Source organism: Hippoglossus hippoglossus, chromosome 7 (genome assembly GCF_009819705.1).
Source record: "Hippoglossus hippoglossus isolate fHipHip1 chromosome 7, fHipHip1.pri, whole genome shotgun sequence".
NCBI classification, from domain to species: domain Eukaryota; kingdom Metazoa; phylum Chordata; class Actinopteri; order Pleuronectiformes; family Pleuronectidae; genus Hippoglossus; species Hippoglossus hippoglossus.
In genome coordinates this window covers 19634501-19654208 of record NC_047157.1, presented here as the reverse complement: position 1 = coordinate 19654208, position 19708 = coordinate 19634501, and the positions used below count along the sequence as shown (strand labels likewise).

Genomic DNA, 19708 nt, shown 5'->3' with positions numbered 1-19708 from the left:
AGGTCACTCTACGTGTGCACGCCCACAGTAAATCAAATCCAGGGGAAATTATATGTAATAGGTTATTTTGCACCATTTATCGAATTACTCTAACGTTTATTTTCGTCCACCATGTTTCTGTGTTTGTGACGTCAGCAACCGTACAAAAAACTTTTGTTATTTTTGTGAACTAACGGTGCGTTCACGTGAGTTTCCCCGGTCTGCATCTCATTTTCCGATTTTTTTAGACATCACTTGAATGCGCCGTCAAACTGATGCAACATTACCGCTTCCGGTAGCCCCTCCCTCGCAGAAGTCGCACAGCCGCGGATTGGCTCCTTAGTCATAGTAGGCGGTAACTTGTTCTAATACGCACTCGCGATTGGTCAATACCCTCCGCTCTCTCCGTGTCCCATTGGTTAATATTTTTTGCTCTTGGAGGTGTACAGGAAGTCACACTCACACATTTTCCTTCCTCTGCAGGGGAAACAGTCTCGTTGGTGGTGGTGTGTCTGTGTGGCTCCAGTCTGACCGGCTGTTTGTGGGGAAATGGCGGATATGTTGACACTTTTCACCTCCATCGGGCTCAGCGAGCAGAAGGCGAAAGAAACGCTGAAGAATGAAGCGCTGAGTTCGGCCCTGAAGGACGCGATTACCCAGGTATGAGCCAGAGTGTGGAGGAAAGTTAAAGTGCCTGGAGGGACAGCTGTGGTATTCCTGTCTGCAGCCCACTTGTTGTATGCACCTCCTCTATATAAGGGGTTAGATATGTATATATGTATTAGTAGATCACACTCTTTAAATACTGTTACTTTAAGTACTGTTATTGCCACTATACTTTTGTTTTCACTTTCCATATGAGGCTCGTATGCATCAAGGCTGTATTGATAAACAGGAAACTGCCTTTGACACCCAGGGGTCCCAAGGCTTTACCCAGTAATAATAGTAGTTAACCACATGTCTGTTAAGAGGTAGCTGTCATAGTGGATCCAGGTGTAAAAAGTATTTTTAAGTAAAACTGTGCACATGTTGTGTTGGTGTCTTTTTCTCAAACGTGTGTCTCCTTGTATTCAACAGGCTCACAGTGTTCATGGGGCGTCAGGAGTGGACAAAGCCATGGGCACGCTGCTGTACAGTATGGCGTCTCGCCTCAAAGACACAAATCGTCTGGTGTTCCTTTCAGTCAGCATAGCTCAGCGCAAAATCTGCACAGAGCTGCAACTGGCAGGTAATTCCTGAGGGACCCAAACTGTGTGAGCATGAACAAAGTACAAGGATGTTGCATAACAGGACACACTTTAACTTTTATTTCTATGTCAGGTCTTTTTTTCAGAACAATTCCCAAAACAAGAAAACTAGTTTTAGCATCATATCATTATATTGTATTCTAGAGCCTGACTGATATCTGATGTTTAGGGGCCAGTACCTATACTGATAGGAGGGAGTTAAAAAAACAAACCAAAAAAATATCAATACATCCACCAATATAAAGACATTACAAATGGCTTTATTAAACCCTTATGACAAAGGTATGTAATTGAGGCTTGATTAATCAAATACTTTACTTTAGATAAGTGAAAACACAAATAAAACCAATTATATTATAGTTGAAAACTGTAAAAAAAAAAATTCAGCTAACATATTTTTCAACATGATGTTTTGCAGCTGCACTGGACTTTTTGAAGAGTCATCTTCAGGACCCCATCAACATGAAGGAGTTTGAAGAAGCGTGTGGAGTGGGCGTGGTTATAACACCTGAACAGATTGAAGATGCAGTAAGTGAGCAGAAGTAAAGTGACTTTTTACGAGCCTCACAGGGTGTGTTCACTGACCATGGAATGTTGTGCAGGTGGAGTCTGTGATCAAGAAGCACAAGGAACTGCTGTTAAAGGAGAGGTACCACTTCAACATGGGACTACTAATGGGTATGATCTCACACTTAAAAAGTGTCTACTTACCAATCTAGAGCCAATTTCAGACATGAACTGTGGAAAATTTCATGAAAATTTCATGAAAATTGGGTCCAGACTTATTCTGGAGTTAGTTTACGACACAGCAACACCATCGTTGGCCCTTATCACCAAAAGCTGTCAAACTCATTGTCTTTCTAATTTGACATCGTCGTCGCCACCTTCTCCATGTATGACACCTCTTTTTCATCCTGAGATATTTGTTTTTTCAGTTTCATGTCCGTCACGTGTTAAATACGTCATCAACAAGTCCACTCTCTGTGAATTTTAGAGGCTTAGAGGGCCTATTATATACAAAGACAAAACAACCATGTTCGACAGTAGAGAAAACTTTCATAGCCCCTAACATTATTTAAATGTTTTTTTGAAAATCTTAAATCCGAACAGACAGACAGCATGTCTCACTGAGGTTTGTGTGTATTACAGGAGAATCACGTGCTGCCCTGAAATGGGCTGATGGGAAGGTCATCAAAAATGAGGTCGACATGCAGGTGTGTTGGAAAGGGAGAATATTATGTCTGTCTTCTGTGACAGAATATTTTGAATCAGGTTTGTTCTCACTGTATAGCCTGTCTAACTATGGCTTTCATCTTTAAGGTCTTGCACCTCTTAGGACAAAAGACAGAGGCTGATCTGGAGAAGAAATCTAAGGTAATACTCAACTTTTTTTCAGGGGAAATTTTTTTATTTGCTTTCTTTCTGCACCTGGTCAATAATTCGGGATATAACCCACTTTAAAGCTACAAGTTGAGATTTAAAAACTTATATTGTGTGTGGATTAAACAAACAAGTCTACAAGAAAGCACATATGCTGATTTCCAAAATGTCAAATTAGTTTTTTAATCCCTCCACCTTGAATGTTTTTATTTCATCTGTATATCTAATGATCTTCCAGGCCCAGAAAACCAAAGTCAGTGAGAGTGACGTGAAGCCAAAGAAAGACGAGGTGGCAGTGAATGGTAAGCAGCGAGGGGATGGTAGACAGGAGCTAATTTACCTGTACCTGTCCGTGGATTGTTTTTCAACTGTTTGCTTGTGCTTGTTTAGGTGAGCCGAAGGCTGAGCAGGGAAAGTCACTCATGGAACAGCTCAGAGGAGAAGCACTTAAGTTCCATAAAATAGGTGAGAAGAAAAGACCTGAACAATTTAGTCCCCCCACCACACACACTCAACTACAAGAGCAGAAAAGTGCATTTACGGAATATGTTGAACTTTAATCCTGTCCTTCCATCTTACAGGAGAGAACTATAAGACTGAGGGCTATGTGGTTACACCAAACACCATGTCCCTGCTTAAAAAGCACCTGGAGTTCACTGGTGGACAGGTACACATTTTCAATAAGTGATCATGTCGGAAAACAGCTTATATTTAGACAAAACAAGTGATCACTGAAATCATTAAAATAACATGCGTGCTAACTAATGATTTATAGCTGCAGTTTGAAGATGATCTTGTGTTTTGGTTTTTCTGAATTCCTTTAGATTCGTACCCGTTTTCCTCCCGAGCCCAACGGCATCCTTCACATCGGACACGCCAAAGCTATTAACTTCAATTTTGGTTATGCTAAGGTAGGAGTATTTTTCTCATCTTTCACCATCACACAGGCTGTTTAACCCTCTCTAACGTAGATGTTTTCTTTAAACTTTTCCTCTTCCTGCAGGCAAACGATGGTATTTGTTTCCTGAGGTACGATGACACAAATCCCGAAAAGGAGGAGGAGAAATACTTCACTGCCATTAAGGACATGGTGGAGTGGCTTGGTGAGTTTGATATGTTTTTTTGGGGTTCTGATTAAAGCTTTGTTAAATACACTGCTTTTACATTCATGAAGATTTCTTACCAGTGTGAGTTCAATCCACAGGCTACACACCTTATGAAGTCACTCATGCATCTGACAACTTCCAGCAACTCTACGATCTTGCTGTGGATCTAACTCGCAGGTGAGCGTAGGAACTATGAACACATGTTGGTTATTGTGCGCAACCCATTATCTGATGTTTCTTTTCTTTGTCGTTCTGCAGGGGCTACGCGTATGTGTGCCACCAGAAGGGGGAGGACCTGAAGGGCCATAACGCTCCTCCGTCACCGTGGAAGGACCGTCCCATTGAAGAGTCCCTGGTCTTGTTTGAGAGGATGAAGAAAGGCCTGTATGCAGAGGGAGAGGCCACACTCAGGATGAAGATGGTCATGGAGGACGGGAAGTTGGACCCGGTGGCGTACAGAATCAAATACACACCACATCATCGAACAGGAGATGAATGGTAGGAAAATCTGTTGGGTTTTTTTCCCCATCAAGGTAGATCGGTTTAAATCTTGTTTTACTAACACTTGTGTCACTTATCTCTCTCTCTGCAGGTGCATCTACCCCACATATGACTACACCCACTGTCTGTGTGACTCCATTGAAAATATCACACACTCGCTGTGTACCAAAGAGTTTCAGGCCAGGTATACATGAATTCTGTTCTACATTGTACTCTGTCTTGTATGCAAACAAATGTGTTGTTAACGTTGACTTTCTCTGTTGGTTATTTTATCGTTGTAACAGGCGTTCATCATATTACTGGCTGGTTAACGCTCTGGACTTGTACTGCCCTGTGCAGTGGGAATATGGGCGTTTGAACCTCACTTATACTGTTGTGTCCAAGAGGAAAATCATCAAACTGGTAGAGTCTGGCGTTGTCAGGTGAAGTAGCATTTCTATCTACTGTATAATGTAATATACTATTTTGAATTAAATGTGCTGAAGCTCAGAGCCTGAATTCTTGTGGTCTGCAATTGTATACGTTTGTAATTTTTGTGTGCAGCAGTTTTCATTGGATGTCTTCATGCTACATTTGACCAATTATGTAACTGGGACAATATCTATCTCATTACAGAGACTGGGACGATCCCCGCCTCTTCACTCTGACTGCGCTGAAAAGAAGAGGTTTCCCACCAGAGGCTATTAACAACTTTTGTGCACGGGTATGCAGGATGGATAAAAGGACACATGGGTGGATGGAAGAACTAGTTATCAAATGTAAAAGGGCGATGCTGTCGTGTAATAGTGCGTTGCATCTCTTGGCAGGTCGGAGTCACCGTTTCTCAGACAACAACAGAGCCCCACCTGCTGGAGTCGTGTGTGAGGGACGTGCTTAATGACACAGCACCCAGAGTCATGGCTGTGCTGGAGCCACTTAAAATCACCATAGTTAACCTCCCAGAGAACTCACGGGTTTGGACATTTCTTTCAGTACAAACTTCTCCCTGAGAATTTGTTATACTGTGTATATTTGGTCTTTATCAAAGCATCATAAACATCACGTTATGTTTTCTCCTCTTCTCCCTCAGTCAGATGTACGAGTACCAGACTTTCCTGCCAATGAGGCCAGGGGCAGCCACACGGTTCCATTCACTCGCACGATCTTCATTGAACAGAGCGACTTCAGAGAGGTCAGAGAGAGAAGCTAAATAAACACTGATTCACAATACAAGTATCAGACTTTCTTTGTGCATTTTCTTTCATTGTGTACATGATGATTGACCCCTTCTGTTTTGCAGGTGATGGAAAAGGGCTACAAGCGTCTGACCCCAGAACAGCCTGTGGGCCTGAGGCATGCTGGGTATGTCATATCTGTGCAGAAGGTCATAAAGGTAAGACTTTCACTCAGTAGCTCTTTGAAAATACATTTTCCAAGTTCTAATCCTGTGCCATTATGATATTTGTTCTGTTGGTGTCTGTCTTATCAGTTCTGAGAATATTTACCTCAACATCTCCTGTAAAACTTTGAAATATTGTTTGTAAGACTCATTCTGAACTCGGGGGTGGTTACAATTGAATTTGATGTACTCAACAGAAACCCTGTTCACATTCTCTGTAGATACCTCCATGTTTCCTCCTAGTTAAATAGGATTTTACATCTGATCCATGTCCTCACAACATGTCCTTGTTTGTTACGCTCATTTCTCAGGACGCTCAGGGGAAAGTGGTGGAAGTGGAGGTAAACTGCAGCAGCTCTGACACTGCAGAGAAACCAAAGGCCTTCATCCACTGGGTCAGCCAGCCGCTGGTGTGTGAAGTGCGTCTCTATGAAAGACTGTAAGTCACAAACAACCTCCGTCACTCACAGCTTGTACTTCATGTGGAAAACTCACTTAACCTAAACTTCTCGCTGTCTTAAGATTCCTGCACAAACACCCAGAGGATACATCTGAGGTGCCCAACGGCTTCCTGAGTGACATCAATTCTGTGAGTAATTTTGCACCCCTGTGCCAGATGGCCTTTTTGGATTATTTAAAGGTTCAGTGTGCAAGATTTAGGTGAAAGGGTTCTATTGGCAGACATTTTATATACAATAATCCTAGTGATGTTTCTACTAGTGTAAAATCTGAAAAATCTGGACAAACTAAACACCTTTTGAGTTTTTATGACAACTGAAGGCTACCACAGGTTCTCTTTTATGTTCAGAGGGGGCGGGTGAGGTGAGGGCTATTCAGCTGCAGCATGCAACTTCACCACTAGATGTCGCTGAATTCTACACACTGAACCTTTAAGATGTTTTAATTGATGAAGTGATTGTTTGATTTCTTCTTTTTGTTATGTAGAATTCAATGCAGGTGATCAGAAGTGCCTTAGTCGATACCTCAGTCAAGGGAGCAACAGTTTTAGACAAATTCCAGTTTGAGAGAGTTGGCTACTTCTCCCTGGACCCAGACAGCACTGAAGACAAGGTACATTACATGCTTGTGTTTCAGATTTTACATCATAAATACTCATTTGAGAAGTAATTTGTTAATCTACTTAAAAAAACATGTTGGCACCTCATTAATACGAGCAAGAACTGTAACTGTAATCTTCTTCTTTTATCACAGCTGGTCTTCAACAGAACAGTCACACTGAAAGAAGACCCTGGGAAGATCTGATTGACTGAGATCAAGTTGCACGTGCTGCTTCCCATGAGCCCACAGATACACGCCCAAATTGTTTGCTTCGCTCAGTGTGTAACATCAGCAAGGGCACATGCTGCTTCAGCTTAGATCAGTCCAAATCAGACACTGTAGTTTAATAATTTTCTTAATTATGGTTCAGTCTCACTGAAACAGGGAAATGTAAATTGCCAACCTTTATCAAAACGACTCTGATAACACTGACCAATCTCAAGCTCGGCCAGTCAGTGTCAGAGTCTGGTTTAATCTTTTCTCTATCTGCTGCAAAGATATTTACTTACTATGGTTCCTCTTTGTTGTTGAATGTATGCAACTTTGATTACTGTTCAACAAGGACCTAATGTATGTAGTTTTTATGTTGGCTCCAAGCTGGTGTTACACAGAGGAGACGCTCTCACATGCCATACACAACTTTCTTACACGAGTGGTGGATCAGTGCCAAACCACAGAGTGTGTGTGTGTGTGTTTTTTAAGAATCAGATGGGTGCACATGTGACCTTTTTTGACAAGAGACAAAAATAAATAAAACATAAAAACTCCAGTGTTTCTGTGGTAATAATCTGAAGTATAATACACGCTTATGTTTGTTGAAGCCAATGTGAATATCAAACAATTTCACAACTGTGATATTCTATCTATTTGATATAGTATATGATAAAAATCTGGGGGGAAATAGTAAATTATCCGGTTTTGGAAGGTGGCGGCAGCAAGTTGATATAAAATACTTAAATGTATTGATTATCAAAATTGTTGCAAGTTAATCATTGATCATTCGACTACTCAAGTCATCAATGTAACCGTACTGTTTGATTCTGGCTATAATTGGAAAGTAAAATTCTTATGTGTATTTTTTCTTTTACACTATATACATTAGTTTTTATTCCATTTATATTTTTTAGATTTCTTTACACTGAAGTATATTATTCTTACACCTACTTATCATTAATTACTGATGCCTATGTTTGACTCTTGCTGCTGTAATATTGCAATTTTCCCCATGGTGGGACCAATAAAGGATTATCTTATCTTAGTTGGGGTAAATTAAGCTCACTTATCCTCTACTTCAACCCAATATTAAATATTAAGTTAAAGTAAATATTACTTGTCACTTTACACAGACCATGCTGAGGTGTAAATTCGTGGGAATTAACTCTCAGTTGTCCGGAGCAGCTTCAGCACCACCCAGGTATTTGGCTCATCTCTGCGGGACGACCTTAAAAGATCCAGACGCCAGTGAACCACTAGGAGCTGGAGTCCGGCTGTAACCGTGTTTTAAGGTGGACTGACATCTTCCTCATCTGCTCTGCGGCCTCGTGAGCGTGCGGCGCCTTTAAGGCTCTGATCCTCCACCGCCACCTGTCGCGAGAAGATGCGACGGAAACACCGCGAGAACACGGCGGAGTCACAACTCGCTCTCTCATTGGTCCGGTGCCCTTGTTGTAAGATGGCGCCCAGCGAAATATGAGTGGCTTTCAAAAAAGAAAACCACACTTAGCCATTTAACGAAAATTCACAAGAAATAAAGAATAAGGCGGCCGCAGAGACGCAGCTCCGGCACTTCGCTTCCCTGCGGCTCGGAAGAGGGGCGCTGTTTTCGCGGGCAGAGAGGCGCGGCTGGGGGTGGTTCGATCCTCGGCCCGGCTGAGGAAAAAGAGGTAGCTAACGCGCCCGCTAACGTTAGCATGCTAGCTGCGAGGATAACAAAAATACAGTCGGCGTAGCCTCGGAGGGTAACTCCTCTTTCTGTGGATCTGAGCTCACGCACCATGTGTTACCAAGTGGAGACACTGTCACGCACTGACACGCTGCATTGGTGTTAGTGGCTCTACACTGTTGTTATGGATTTTGCCCGCACACAACACGCGGCTAGTTAGCGGTGTACCTGGCTAATCTAGCGCGTTGTGTCATCAGCTGTTTGATTAGCTCCTCTTGACCCGCTGCACCGTATTCATAGTAAATCTGGCGTGTTTTTCACTGCGCTGCACTTTCCACCACCGCTGTGAATACTGCGTCGGATTTGGAAAGTGACCGCGCTTTTGTCCCAGCTCGTATACCCTCAGTCAGAATTAACCCCTTCGTACTAGCATCTGTTAGATGGAAGTTGACGTAGAGCTTGTGTGTGTGTGAGACTGTAAACACGCAGAGGTGTCAACTGATGCCCTCTGTATCTTTCACTGTTATTTGTAATTTATGAACATTGAATCTGGACTTTGTTTTGATTGGGTGACTACAAATAGGTTTTCAAATCGAATATATTTTTTGTCCCCATGGGGAATTTCTTATTTGGCCAAAGTGCTGCAGCAGCTGCAGATCAGCACATTGTGTAACAAACAACAAAAACACTACACAAGGACATTTCATCTAAGACCCAGAGTAATAATGCAGAATAAACGTGAGTTGAATATTGAACTGGCCCTAAAAACACATACAATTATAAAACACTACAAAGATATAACACACAAAAGCTGAAAAACAAAGCTGGCATTAAAACCTAAAGACCAGTGCAAAATGTTTTGTTTTTATATGTGCACAAGAGCATTATACCATTTTTAAAAAACAATTCTACTTAAATTATCGTTTCCGCAGGTTCCCCTTTGCAGAGGAGGCCACTTTAAGCAGCAATGAATAACTCCCTGGATGGTGCCGGCTCCTACGAGGAGCTTGTGAGGCAGAAAGCGCGGAGCATCCCTCAGCATCGCATGAAGGAGTTCCTGGAGTCCTTGGCCAGCAAGGGTCCAGATGCTCTGCAGGAGTTCAGCCAGTCAAGCGGAGACCCAACAACCACCACCACCACTATGGTCTACCAGCAGGAGGCTAATTGCATCTACACAGACAGCACAGAGGTGGCGGGGTCACTGCTGGAACTGGCCTGCCCGGTAAATCAATATGTTCTAAGTTGTCAAGAAGCTGTTTGTGAAAAGCTTCTGTTCTTGAAATTAGTTTCTTTGACAGACACTGTCTTACAATGCAGGTTCAGGTGCAGGTCCAGCCACAGCAGCAACAGATACAAGAGTCCACGTCTCAGCAACAATCTGTTCAGCAGAATACAGAGCATCAGATAGTTCAGGTTTGTTTTAATGCACCTTAATGTTGTTTGTCACTTATTCCTTATCCAATTTATTGTTGATCAACTTCATGTTGGCCTCTATTTTCAGGTGCAGATCCAGGGACATCAACAAGGTCAGATGCTGGGTCAGGTCCTCCAAGTGCCCTCTGGTTCACATCAACAGCTACAGGGTGTGACTACTGCACATCTGATTCAGCCTGGGGAACTTACAGAGGAGCAGCACCAACAAGTATACCTCTGCACACACATGCACAACAAAATTGCAGCATTGTTAATTTGTCACCAGTTACCAGTTATCATTTTCCTCCCATTTGTCGTAGCTGCAAGCCCAGTTGGTGGCAGCTGTTGCAGGAGGACAGCAGATCCAAATCCAGACAGTGGGGGCCCTCTCTCCCACACAACAGCAGGACAATGTAGAGAGAAGGATACTGGGAACTACGGTTGCCACATCCCAGGGAGCAGGTGTCCTCCAGCCAGCCAAGAAGCGTAAGGTGGACATGCCCATCACTGTGTCCTATGCCCTGCCTGGTCAGCAGGTAGCCACAGTCCTGGCTATCCCTCAGGGGCAGGGGCAGCAGCAAAGTTATGTGTCACTGCGGCCGGACCTCCTAACAGTGGACAGTTCCCATCTTTACAGTGCCACAGGCACAATCACCAGTCCTACAGGTGAGACTTGGACAATCCCTGTGTACTCTGCTCCTGCTGGCTCTGGAGGCCGGGAGCAGGTGACACACATTGCCATCCCCCAGGAGGCTTATGGAACAGTGCAGGTTTCAGGGGCAAACACTACAACAATGACCACAATGCCAACACAAGTCACTATTGAAAGTGACAAGCTGAAAATCCCTGTCAGTCAGAGTCAGACAGTGCAGGCTGTTTCTAGTATAACAAGCTCTGGAGGAATGGGGGGTCAGGAAGAAGTTGTGCACACACTAGCTGCAAACACGCTGTTCCCTGCCCAGCTGATGAATGGAAACATTCACATCCCGGTGTCTGTACAGGGTTATTCCAATGCTACACAGTCCCTCATCTGGGACCCACAGCAGCAGGTGTTGCACACGCAGGGTCTGTCAGCGCAGGAAGCACAGCAGCTACAGGTAATAGCATTTGTTGAACCATTTGGTCTTTTATACATATCTACCAGTAGACATGTATATCTTTATTGCACTTGTTAATCATGTTGTGTTTGTGTAGGTGCAGGGTCAGACAGTGGTAGCAGAGGTAGATGGCCAACAGCAAGTGCAGGTGCAGGAGCTCCTGCTGCCAGCCACGCTGAAGCCTGAAGAGGGGCTAGAAGTGTGGCGGCTTTGGGCTCAACGAAAAAATGCAGAGCTTGAGAAATCAGACAGTACTAAACTGGCCCCAATTGGCCGTAAGTGCATACACACAGTGTTTATTGGAGTGTCAAAATAATAATTTATGTTCTGGCGTCTCACATGTCAACCCGATCACAGATGAGTGTGTATATTTTAGGACGTCAGGCACTACGTTTCCAGGAAGACCTGGTGTCATGTGCAGTCGCTGAGCTCTGCATGGGCCTCTCTATGATGACAACAGACGCTCGGGGGATGGAAGGGGAGACTTACGAGTCTGATGTTCTCTACTATGTATTTCTGTGCATTCAAAAAGTAAGTTTACTATCCGCACAAACACAACATACTTACTGTTGGTTGTGGTGTAGAAACACTGTTTAACGGCATCTTTCCTTGTGTGTTCTCTTTCCAGTATCTGTTCGATAACGGCCGTGTGGATGACGTTTTCTCGGATCAGTACTACACCCGCTTCGCTCACAGTCTGCACCAGATCCTGGAGCCTTGGAGACCATCCGTTCATCCGCTAGGTGAGAAAAAAGATGTTAATCAAATATAGCATGGATCATTAATGTGTGTTCCTCTATAATGAGCTTAAAAATTTAGGCATGATGCATTTGGGAAGCGTTTGCGTTTGGGAAGTTAAAGCTGAAACATTCTTTTCAAAATTTTTCACAAGATTAGTGTATTACTTTAGTTTTGTACTATTTAAGATTGAAATGAGCAAAGTGCAGGGAGATTCGAGGAAATTTTCTCCAAGGTCTCAGACCTCATTTGTTTGAGGTTTTGTCTGTACACAATCCTGGTTAGGAAAGGCCAATTTTCAAAGCTTTTTAAATACTACTTAAATCATGTCCAAAATATCAACAGCCTTGGGCTGCACTAAGCTTTGTAGAACTCTAAAAATTAAAGTAATTGATGCTCACAAAGCAGGAGAATGCTATAAGAAGATGGGAAAGCATTTACAGCGAGGCGTCTCCTCAGCTTGAAATGTTATAAAGAAATGTTTGTATAAGAGATGCACAATGAAAAGAGCATCTTTCCAACTGTTGAGAGTTGGTCTGATGCAGCTGATAAAGTTGAGTCAGTCGAGGAGATGCTGGATCATTAGCCAGTACTTGTTACCAAGGGCAAAGCTCAGTGTTAGATTTGATTATTTTCTACATATTATGTTTTGTACAATTTCTCATTTATGTTTATGAAAATATTCACTTATCTTACAACTCTATAGAAAATATTATCAATACTGGTCTTCAGTTTATACACCTATGTGTTCTTAGACTGAGCAATGGAACACATGGTTTTAAAGGAGGAAGGATTGTACTGGCCTTTCTGGCCAACAACAATCAAGTTACTTAATATATTTTGACATTGTGGACAAATGCAAGAGGATGTGTGTTTCCTTGTAACTAATATATTCTGTGTTGCTTGCCCAGTTTCATAAACTGCCTGTTCTTCATCAGCTGCTCTTAACCTCATACCAGGTTACATCATACCCAGTCATGTGACGGAGGAGATGCTTTGGGAATGTAAACAGCTGGGAGCTCATTCACCCTCAACACTGCTCACAACTCTTATGTTCTTCAACACAAAGTGAGTTTCACTGTGCTCCCACATGTGGCAGTTTCTTCTGTCATCACACGAGAATGATATTTCTAAAGCTGTGCGCAGTATTGTCATTATATACTTCTGGACTTCTGAGCAAATCATTATCTTTTCATCTGGACAGCAACATAACACTAGCATGTTCATTTACAGACATGCACATACTTGGCACCTCAAGTCCCCTTTATCTTGAACAACCATTTCCAACTCAAATATCTGCCAAAAAGTCTACAAAAGGCATTGCTATAATTACTCTGTATCACCCCTCTGCAGCCATATATCACTGACTAAACACTGTATTTCTTCTCAGGTATTTTCACCTAAGAACAGTGGATCAGCATCTAAAAGTGGCCTTTTCTAAGGTGCTCAGACACACCAGAAAAAGTCCCAACAACCCCAAAGACAAGAGCACCAGCATCCGGTACCTCAAGTCAACAGAGAGGTTCATAGGACAGAAAGGTAGCAACGTACATGGATTCGATTTGTGCTGGGCTGTCTGAGAGAGAAACCACATATTTAAAGATAATTAATCATTTTCCTACTGAATGTTTTTTTTTGTTTTGTTCAGTGACAGATGACATGTACTCAGAGCAGCTGGAGGACCCAGATAACCCACTGCGGTGCCCCATCAAACTCTACGATTTCTACCTCTTCAAATGGTAAATATCTAACATGATTAAATGATTGTCAAGTGTCTTTATTAAGTAGACGCAATCTTTATGTCATAAAAACATTAATTCAGCTAGTGTGAAATAGAATCAACAATTGGTAAGAAAAAAAAAACTGGTAAAATATCTATGCTACCATGTCGTCACTCTACCATGCTGCTGCTACCTTTGAATTAAATCATTTTTTATTGACATGCAAGGTGGAGTACATGTGCAGTTGATGTTCAAGCACCTAAACTTGTGAAAGCACTGTTGCTAGGCAACTGACAAAACATGGTTGCCTTATCATTTTTTTTTTTCTCCTCAAAAACCTTGAATTTTTTTTTGTGTGTGTGTTAACATTATGTCAAGGAATAAAGACAAATAACCTTTCTGGCCTTTGCTGCCTCGACAAATATACAGCATCTTTCACAACTGGTGAATTTGGAGAACATTTCTACTGGAAAAAAACAAAAAAAAAACACAGATTGGGTTGTTCATGTCAGTAATCATCTCCACATTTAAAAGGTTAATTTTAACACAATGGCCGGATTTAGTTTAGGCTTTAGCTGGTTTGTTGTGTAAAATTTGTTAAGATCTCAATACATTTGTAAGGTACACCTGTATTGTCTTGTGATCAAATCCAACAGGTCCGCCTTGAACTCTCTTTCAAAACTCATCAATTTAATTTAAATTTTTAAGGTGTAGATTAAATGATGTTTATTACTGAAGTCATAATTAAAAGTGGTGTTGTGCCAGACTTGATCAAACTGAAGGTTTCCTTTTTTTAATGTTTTTTTGGGGCCTTTTCATTTGCATACATGTGGAAGGCAGATTATTAATACATACTGAATGGGCACTCAGTGTATGTTTATATGATACAGTAATGATAAACAACACTGCAGAGTAAAGTTTTCCACTGACTCTTATCTGCTGTCTCTGGCATTAAACAGACATAAGATGTTTTACATAAAATAACACTTCCTACTTCAGTTCCTTCACAAAGTATTAAATATATTTTTTGCAGGCAGAGACGGGTGAAACTAACCTCATCCTCATTAATAAGCTCATCCTAGAAGTGTCCTCACATTGTGTTCTATCTGCTCTCCTGTCAGTCCACAGAGTGCTAAAGGTCGCAACGACACCTTCTACCTGACTCCCGAGCCTGTGGTGGCTCCCAACAGCCCCATCTGGTACTCCACCCAGCCAATCTCAAAAGAACAGCTGGAGCAGATGCTCGCCCGCATCCTCGTCATCCGCGATATCCAGGAAGTCATTAACATGTCAGAGGGCATGCACTAGAGTGACAGGAAGAGAACTGTAAACGGACTCGACTCTTCCTCTTCACCCAGCCTTTGACTGCTAATCGAGTAGTTTTCTATTCTCTCACACCCTCTTGTGGTCTGTAAGGGTGGCATGTAATTGTTTATATACATTCAGTGTCCGCATATCTTAAACACGGACTGTACATACACATACCAACATTATAGAAAATAATTTGTCTTACTGAGGCAATCGCTCACTCATCCCTTTGTTTTGACCAAAGGATGTGGCGTCTAATCATTTTATTGGACCTGAACTCTAATTTAAATGTTAATTGAACTCTTGGCTCTACTCACCAATAGTCTGGAACAACTCTACATTTCCGTTCACCCCTTTTCTTTTAATCTGTAATGTACGTCCAATATATTTTCACTGGGGTTGGCTCGCAATACTCCCCCTTTCTTAGACATCCCTCCTTGTTTGCTTCTTCCCCTCGTCGGCCTTGGTCACCGTTAAGTGTCACAGTGAATACCTCCGTGGTATAGAGACTGTATTAGCCAAACAGGCTAAAATCTCATTTGTGTGAACTTTCTTTGTATTTCACTCGTCTGTCTTGACCTGAGGTCACGCGCAGACGCACGAAGCGGCAGCACCGAATCTCATCGGGAATTCACTGTTATGGACTCTTACTACACAGTGTCATGAACTTGACCTGCAGCTACTAGCATTTGCCGCATGGTGGCGATGTGGCAGGAGGAGGGTGAAGGATGATGACGGCTGCTGGATCCTCCTCAGTCCATCACCAACCCCAGAACTCAACCTGAAGAGTGATTCTATTGTATCATACATGGTTATTACATAATGAAAGACTCTTAAGAAGCGGGATAGCCCTTAATGTTCTATAATGTATTATACTCATAGCTCCTTCATGTACTGTAAAGGGTTTCAGTCATCTAAGGAGAATGGCAGTGCCTGTGTGTTTTTGAAACATGACCTTTTTGTACAGCCACGATACCATGTGTCTGCCTTTCTAGCAAGTACAGTATATATTCTGCACATGCATCCTTACATACAAACCGCATCGTGTGAAATATATAAAGATGCACAATGATTTTTCTGAATAAAAGAAATCACTTTATCAGCAATGGAGGTAAAAAATATTAAAAAAACATACATTTTGGTGCACACAAGACATTTTGAGTTTAACACAAGGTTTTGTTTAAATGTACCTGACCCTCTTGCACCATTATTGTTTACAGATAATGTCTCATTGTTCCCATGAATCTTGTAAGTAGTTCATAGCATAGTAACACGTTGGACCTGAAAGGCAGGTGGTAATTTAATTTTCCCTTGAGGTGCGCTTACAAACAGCTGCGTCTTTGGTTTCTTCAGCGTTTATCTGCATGTCGTCAGACCAGTTTTCTGCCTGCAGGGCCTGTCCTCATCGAGCACTCAGCATTATTTCTGCAGTGCATGTCCTCAGGTGCTGCATGACAGCATTTTGTTCTTGTTTGTGTCTTTGTACCTTAAGCTTAATGGTATGTGAGTTCAGGGGGTGTGTGAGCCTGGGTTTAACAGGGATGAGGAGGGCAGCAGTCTCCTCAGCAGGTTCCCAGGGTGTAACATCTGCTGTATTGTGTTCTGCTGCGGCTCTGACGGAGGTTTCTGTCTCTGGCGATGTTGTCGTCTCCTCCCCGTTCGCTCTCCCCGTCCTGAGCTCTGAGGCTGATCCTGAACGGGGTGGTTGATTTTCGAACCGGCTCCCTGAATCTGTGGGCTGCTCGGAAAGAAAAGACGCCCAATTAAAATGTCATCCTACGTTACATTGACTAATAACATGCTGCCGGTGCTGAAATTGAATGTGGTGTGTGTCGGTGCTGGCTGGGAGCTTATTTCTGTTCTCACCCTGCTGTGGTTCTCCCTGCTCCTCCGATGAGCCACTGCATCAGACACTGATGCACAAATATGTACTGCTCCTGATGACACACAGAATGAGCAGGTAATGGTGAGCGCACAGTGTTAATGAGCATGGAGATGATAGATTTATGAGAGTCATGGAGAGCAATTTGATTCATGAGAGTGAGTGACTTACAAGTATGTGTTTAAATATACTGATTACTGCAATCCAAACTGGAATATGGCTCATTTAACAGGATATTACATATATTTGGCTTTTTTAAATAAGCAGAGTATGTCACCAAGCTGTCACCAGTCATAATATTAATACAGAATCGCTGCACACGTATAGCAACGAGTATAACATCAAATTTACTACATACTGTATACATGTAGTTACTCCTCAAATTAACAGCATTATTTCATGGTGAGGGCATGAGTTTAATGCTTTGATTTAGTTTGACATGTTGAGAGGTTATTTGGTTTCTTGCCAACGCTCAATAAGGAGATTTATACCGTTCTTGTGTGTCCATTAAATATGAAGCTACAATCAGCAGCTTAGCATAAAGATTGGATCTAATTTCCCGGCTTCCAGTCTTGATGCTAAGCTAATTAATCCTAATGAGCTCCACCGGCTACATCAGTGAGATTCTGCTCACATGTTCCTTACACAAGCAATAATTTAATAATATATTTGAGTCATTTACTGATATAACTGTAACAGACATTTTTCCTGTATATTATTGACACATTTCACTAATAATTCTTGAAAATTTTGCAAAAAATGTACTTGTTTTCAAATATGTCAACATAAGAGCTTTTACATCTGTAGAGGTTAAAACAAGTACTTTTACTTTTGAGAAAGTATATTTTCCTGTTCTGGTGATGTAGTAACATTGTCATTGCTACTTTTATTCCAGTAAAATATCTCAATTCTTCTTCTACTGAAGGTGAGTGTCATGACTGTACAAACCAGATTCTGGACCATCCACATTCGATGTAGCCGCAGATCTTCCACAGCAGAGCGGATGTCCGGCTGGATGCCCCGAGCGCACAACTGCATCAACCACAACAGTGTCACAAACGTCCCTGAGCGCCCAACACCTGCACTGAAACACATAGTGACAGCATCGACTTTAAACACAGTCTCATGCACCATCGGATTGACTCTAACTGATTATTAGAAGTGAGTAATGGAAGAGTAAAAGTAGTGGAAGTCAGAGGTCAGACCTGCAGTGCACCACAGACGGCCCCAGGCGAGGAATGCCTTCCAAGTGCAGCCGCACATGGTCAGTGAAGGCGCACAGAGAGGATGAGTCTTTAGGGATGCCCCGGTCCGGCCAGGAATGATAGTAGTAGTGTGTGATTATCCTGTCTGTCGGACAGTCTCTCTGAAACACCAACACTTTCCTTAAATCCAACCACAGGGACGTATTTCTCTCTGTGATTGATCACTGGTACGGTCAGTGCACAGCAGCAGTTTAAAGCAACCAGACAGGATGATGGATGAATCTTTCTCTCACCTGTCTGAGGTTAATGGTGGTGATAAAATAATCTGGACCTTGTTTGCAGGTCATTGTTGTCACCTGGATCAGCCCATGATAAACTGTCCCTCGTTCCACAGGCCAGTATTTATCACACAGCACCTGGACACAAAGAAATATGGGACAATGTTATTTTTTAAAATCAAGATATTAAAGGTATTTTTGACTTGTTGAGAAATTCTATTCCAGATTCTCTTGCCAAGAATTAGATGAGAAGATCAAAACCACTCTCCAAAAATGACATTAGGAACACAAGTCTCCATTTTTGTGACTGTAAACAGATTTAGGTCCCCATAACATGAGTAATTCACACACACACACACACACACACACACACACACACACACACACACACACATACTGAGAATGCCGTTCTTACTATGTCCTTGTGTCTCAGAGCTGTCACCATGACGATTATCCTGACGTTTTGCTCCCACACCATCCTCCAGAAGTCGGCCATGGTGTTGTGCAAAGGACCCTGGGTGCAGATGAAGTCTCTCTCTGATCCTCCACCCTGAATACATACACATACACAGTGTATCATGAGTCATGCAGACAGATGCACGGCAGCCAGGCAGAGTTGTGAAAGTAATCAATTCAGTGGAGGAAGTGAACGAGTTCTCACAGGCACAAAATTTGCGTTGATGTAGTCAGTGTGTGGAACGGAGTTCTGAATGGACAGCCTCACGCGGCAGTGGTCGTCTGCGTTAGTCAGAAAATGAAAAGCAAATTAAAGTCTCACACATCATCGCTTCACACACTATAGATGACTCTGTTCTAGTGGGAGACGCTTTGCTCTTACATGGTAGAATGAAGGGGTATCTGTTCTTCTCTCTGTTGACCTCTGAGTCCCCCGCTCTGGTGGGAAGGTCTTTGCCAACATCATTCAGCTCCTTCACAGAACCAAAGACATCAGCACTCATGGCAGACGTGTCTCCTTTCATAAATCACGGATCTAATACAAGTTCAATTTCTGAACTAGTTACCTCAAACTCCTTTTTAAAGCCCCTGTTGTCATCGGCAGCCAGAGCCTGGCAGCCGAGACGAAACTCCTGTAGAATCTGCCCCCTCGAGAATTTTTGCACCCTGTACAACATAAATGTTCTGCATTAGATTGTTTTAAGAGCAGAGATGCACACGGGCAGTTTTTATGAGTCTGGCGATTTTCTATGTTTGACAAGCAAACTAATGAAAAGGCCAAAACCATAGTGAAGTGATTGTATTCACTGTGTAGCTTTATTGAGTTTGTTCCTCTGCTGTTGTTGTTCTGCTGTTGATCCAAAAGGTAATTGTATGACAATGAACATGGGAACTGTAGTTTATTTAGAGCAAAACCCATATAAACCATGTCATACCAAACCATACCATGCCATGCCATACCATACCACACCATACCACACCACACCACACCATACCATGCCATACCATACCATACCATACCATACCATACCATACCATACCATGCCATGCCTTACCACACCATGCCATACCATACCAA

The 19708-nt window shown here is 42.4% G+C and overlaps 3 protein-coding genes across 11 annotated transcripts in view; 2 read left to right on the top strand and 1 right to left on the bottom strand.

The window, feature by feature from the left end:
- The first annotated feature begins 435 nt into the window (after positions 1–435).
- qars1 (glutaminyl-tRNA synthetase 1) lies at positions 436–7417 on the top strand. Its single transcript, XM_034589933.1, has 23 exons — positions 436–639; positions 1057–1207; positions 1645–1754; positions 1829–1904; positions 2376–2440; positions 2547–2600; positions 2845–2908; positions 2997–3071; positions 3188–3273; positions 3431–3517; positions 3610–3709; positions 3811–3889; positions 3971–4210; positions 4305–4397; positions 4498–4635; positions 4829–4916; positions 5020–5166; positions 5283–5384; positions 5493–5585; positions 5903–6030; positions 6114–6180; positions 6537–6662; positions 6804–7417. Exons 1-23 carry the CDS (start codon positions 529–531, stop codon positions 6852–6854), a joined length of 2331 nt encoding a protein of 776 aa, XP_034445824.1. The 5' UTR covers positions 436–528; the 3' UTR covers positions 6855–7417.
- Positions 7418–8307: 890 nt separating this feature from the next.
- Positions 8308–15139, top strand: LOC117764719 (glutamine-rich protein 1-like). Of its 4 annotated transcripts, none has more exons than XM_034590717.1 (12): positions 8308–8533; positions 9465–9754; positions 9850–9945; positions 10034–10174; positions 10266–11042; positions 11146–11317; positions 11419–11573; positions 11671–11785; positions 12740–12848; positions 13171–13319; positions 13429–13519; positions 14623–15139. In XM_034590717.1, the coding sequence occupies exons 2-12, from the start codon at positions 9500–9502 to the stop codon at positions 14807–14809; spliced, it is 2247 nt and encodes a 748-aa protein (XP_034446608.1). In that variant the 5' UTR covers positions 8308–8533; positions 9465–9499; the 3' UTR covers positions 14810–15139. The 4 variants fall into 4 exon arrangements, with proteins under 4 accessions (XP_034446608.1, XP_034446605.1, XP_034446606.1 ...); XM_034590714.1 differs by having other exon boundaries at positions 12719–12848; XM_034590715.1 differs by having other exon boundaries at positions 11140–11317.
- A 462-nt stretch (positions 15140–15601) lies between these two features.
- Positions 15602–19708, bottom strand: part of LOC117764720 (receptor-type tyrosine-protein phosphatase V-like) — a 4977-nt gene continuing 870 nt past the window's right edge. For all 6 annotated transcript variants that reach the window (XM_034590718.1, XM_034590720.1, XM_034590722.1 and 3 more), the window contains 9 exons: positions 19197–19296; positions 19013–19103; positions 18836–18912; positions 18590–18724; positions 18190–18312; positions 17897–18057; positions 17640–17775; positions 16676–16746; positions 15602–16547 (listed from right to left, as the gene is read on the bottom strand). In XM_034590718.1, the coding sequence (XP_034446609.1) occupies positions 16319–16547; positions 16676–16746; positions 17640–17775; positions 17897–18057; positions 18190–18312; positions 18590–18724; positions 18836–18912; positions 19013–19103; positions 19197–19296 (1123 nt within the window). In that variant the 3' untranslated portion in view covers positions 15602–16318. The remainder of the gene's footprint in view (positions 16548–16675; positions 16747–17639; positions 17776–17896; positions 18058–18189; positions 18313–18589; positions 18725–18835; positions 18913–19012; positions 19104–19196; positions 19297–19708) is intronic.

What these genes read in the sequence shown, in the direction of transcription:
- qars1 (XM_034589933.1), top strand. Translation starts at nt 529, where the DNA reads ATGGCGGATATGTTGACACTTTTCACCTCCATCGGGCTCAGCGAGCAG. An exon ending in CAACATGGGACTACTAATGG is followed by an intron (nt 1,905 to 2,375) that starts GTATGATCTCAC and finishes TGTGTATTACAG; the next exon opens with GAGAATCACGTGCTGCCCTG. An exon ending in CAGACAGCACTGAAGACAAG is followed by an intron (nt 6,663 to 6,803) that starts GTACATTACATG and finishes CTTTTATCACAG; the next exon opens with CTGGTCTTCAACAGAACAGT.
- LOC117764719 (XM_034590713.1), top strand. Translation starts at nt 9,500, where the DNA reads ATGAATAACTCCCTGGATGGTGCCGGCTCCTACGAGGAGCTTGTGAGG. An exon ending in CAGAGGAGCAGCACCAACAA is followed by an intron (nt 10,175 to 10,265) that starts GTATACCTCTGC and finishes CATTTGTCGTAG; the next exon opens with CTGCAAGCCCAGTTGGTGGC. An exon ending in TATTTCTGTGCATTCAAAAA is followed by an intron (nt 11,574 to 11,670) that starts GTAAGTTTACTA and finishes TTCTCTTTCCAG; the next exon opens with TATCTGTTCGATAACGGCCG.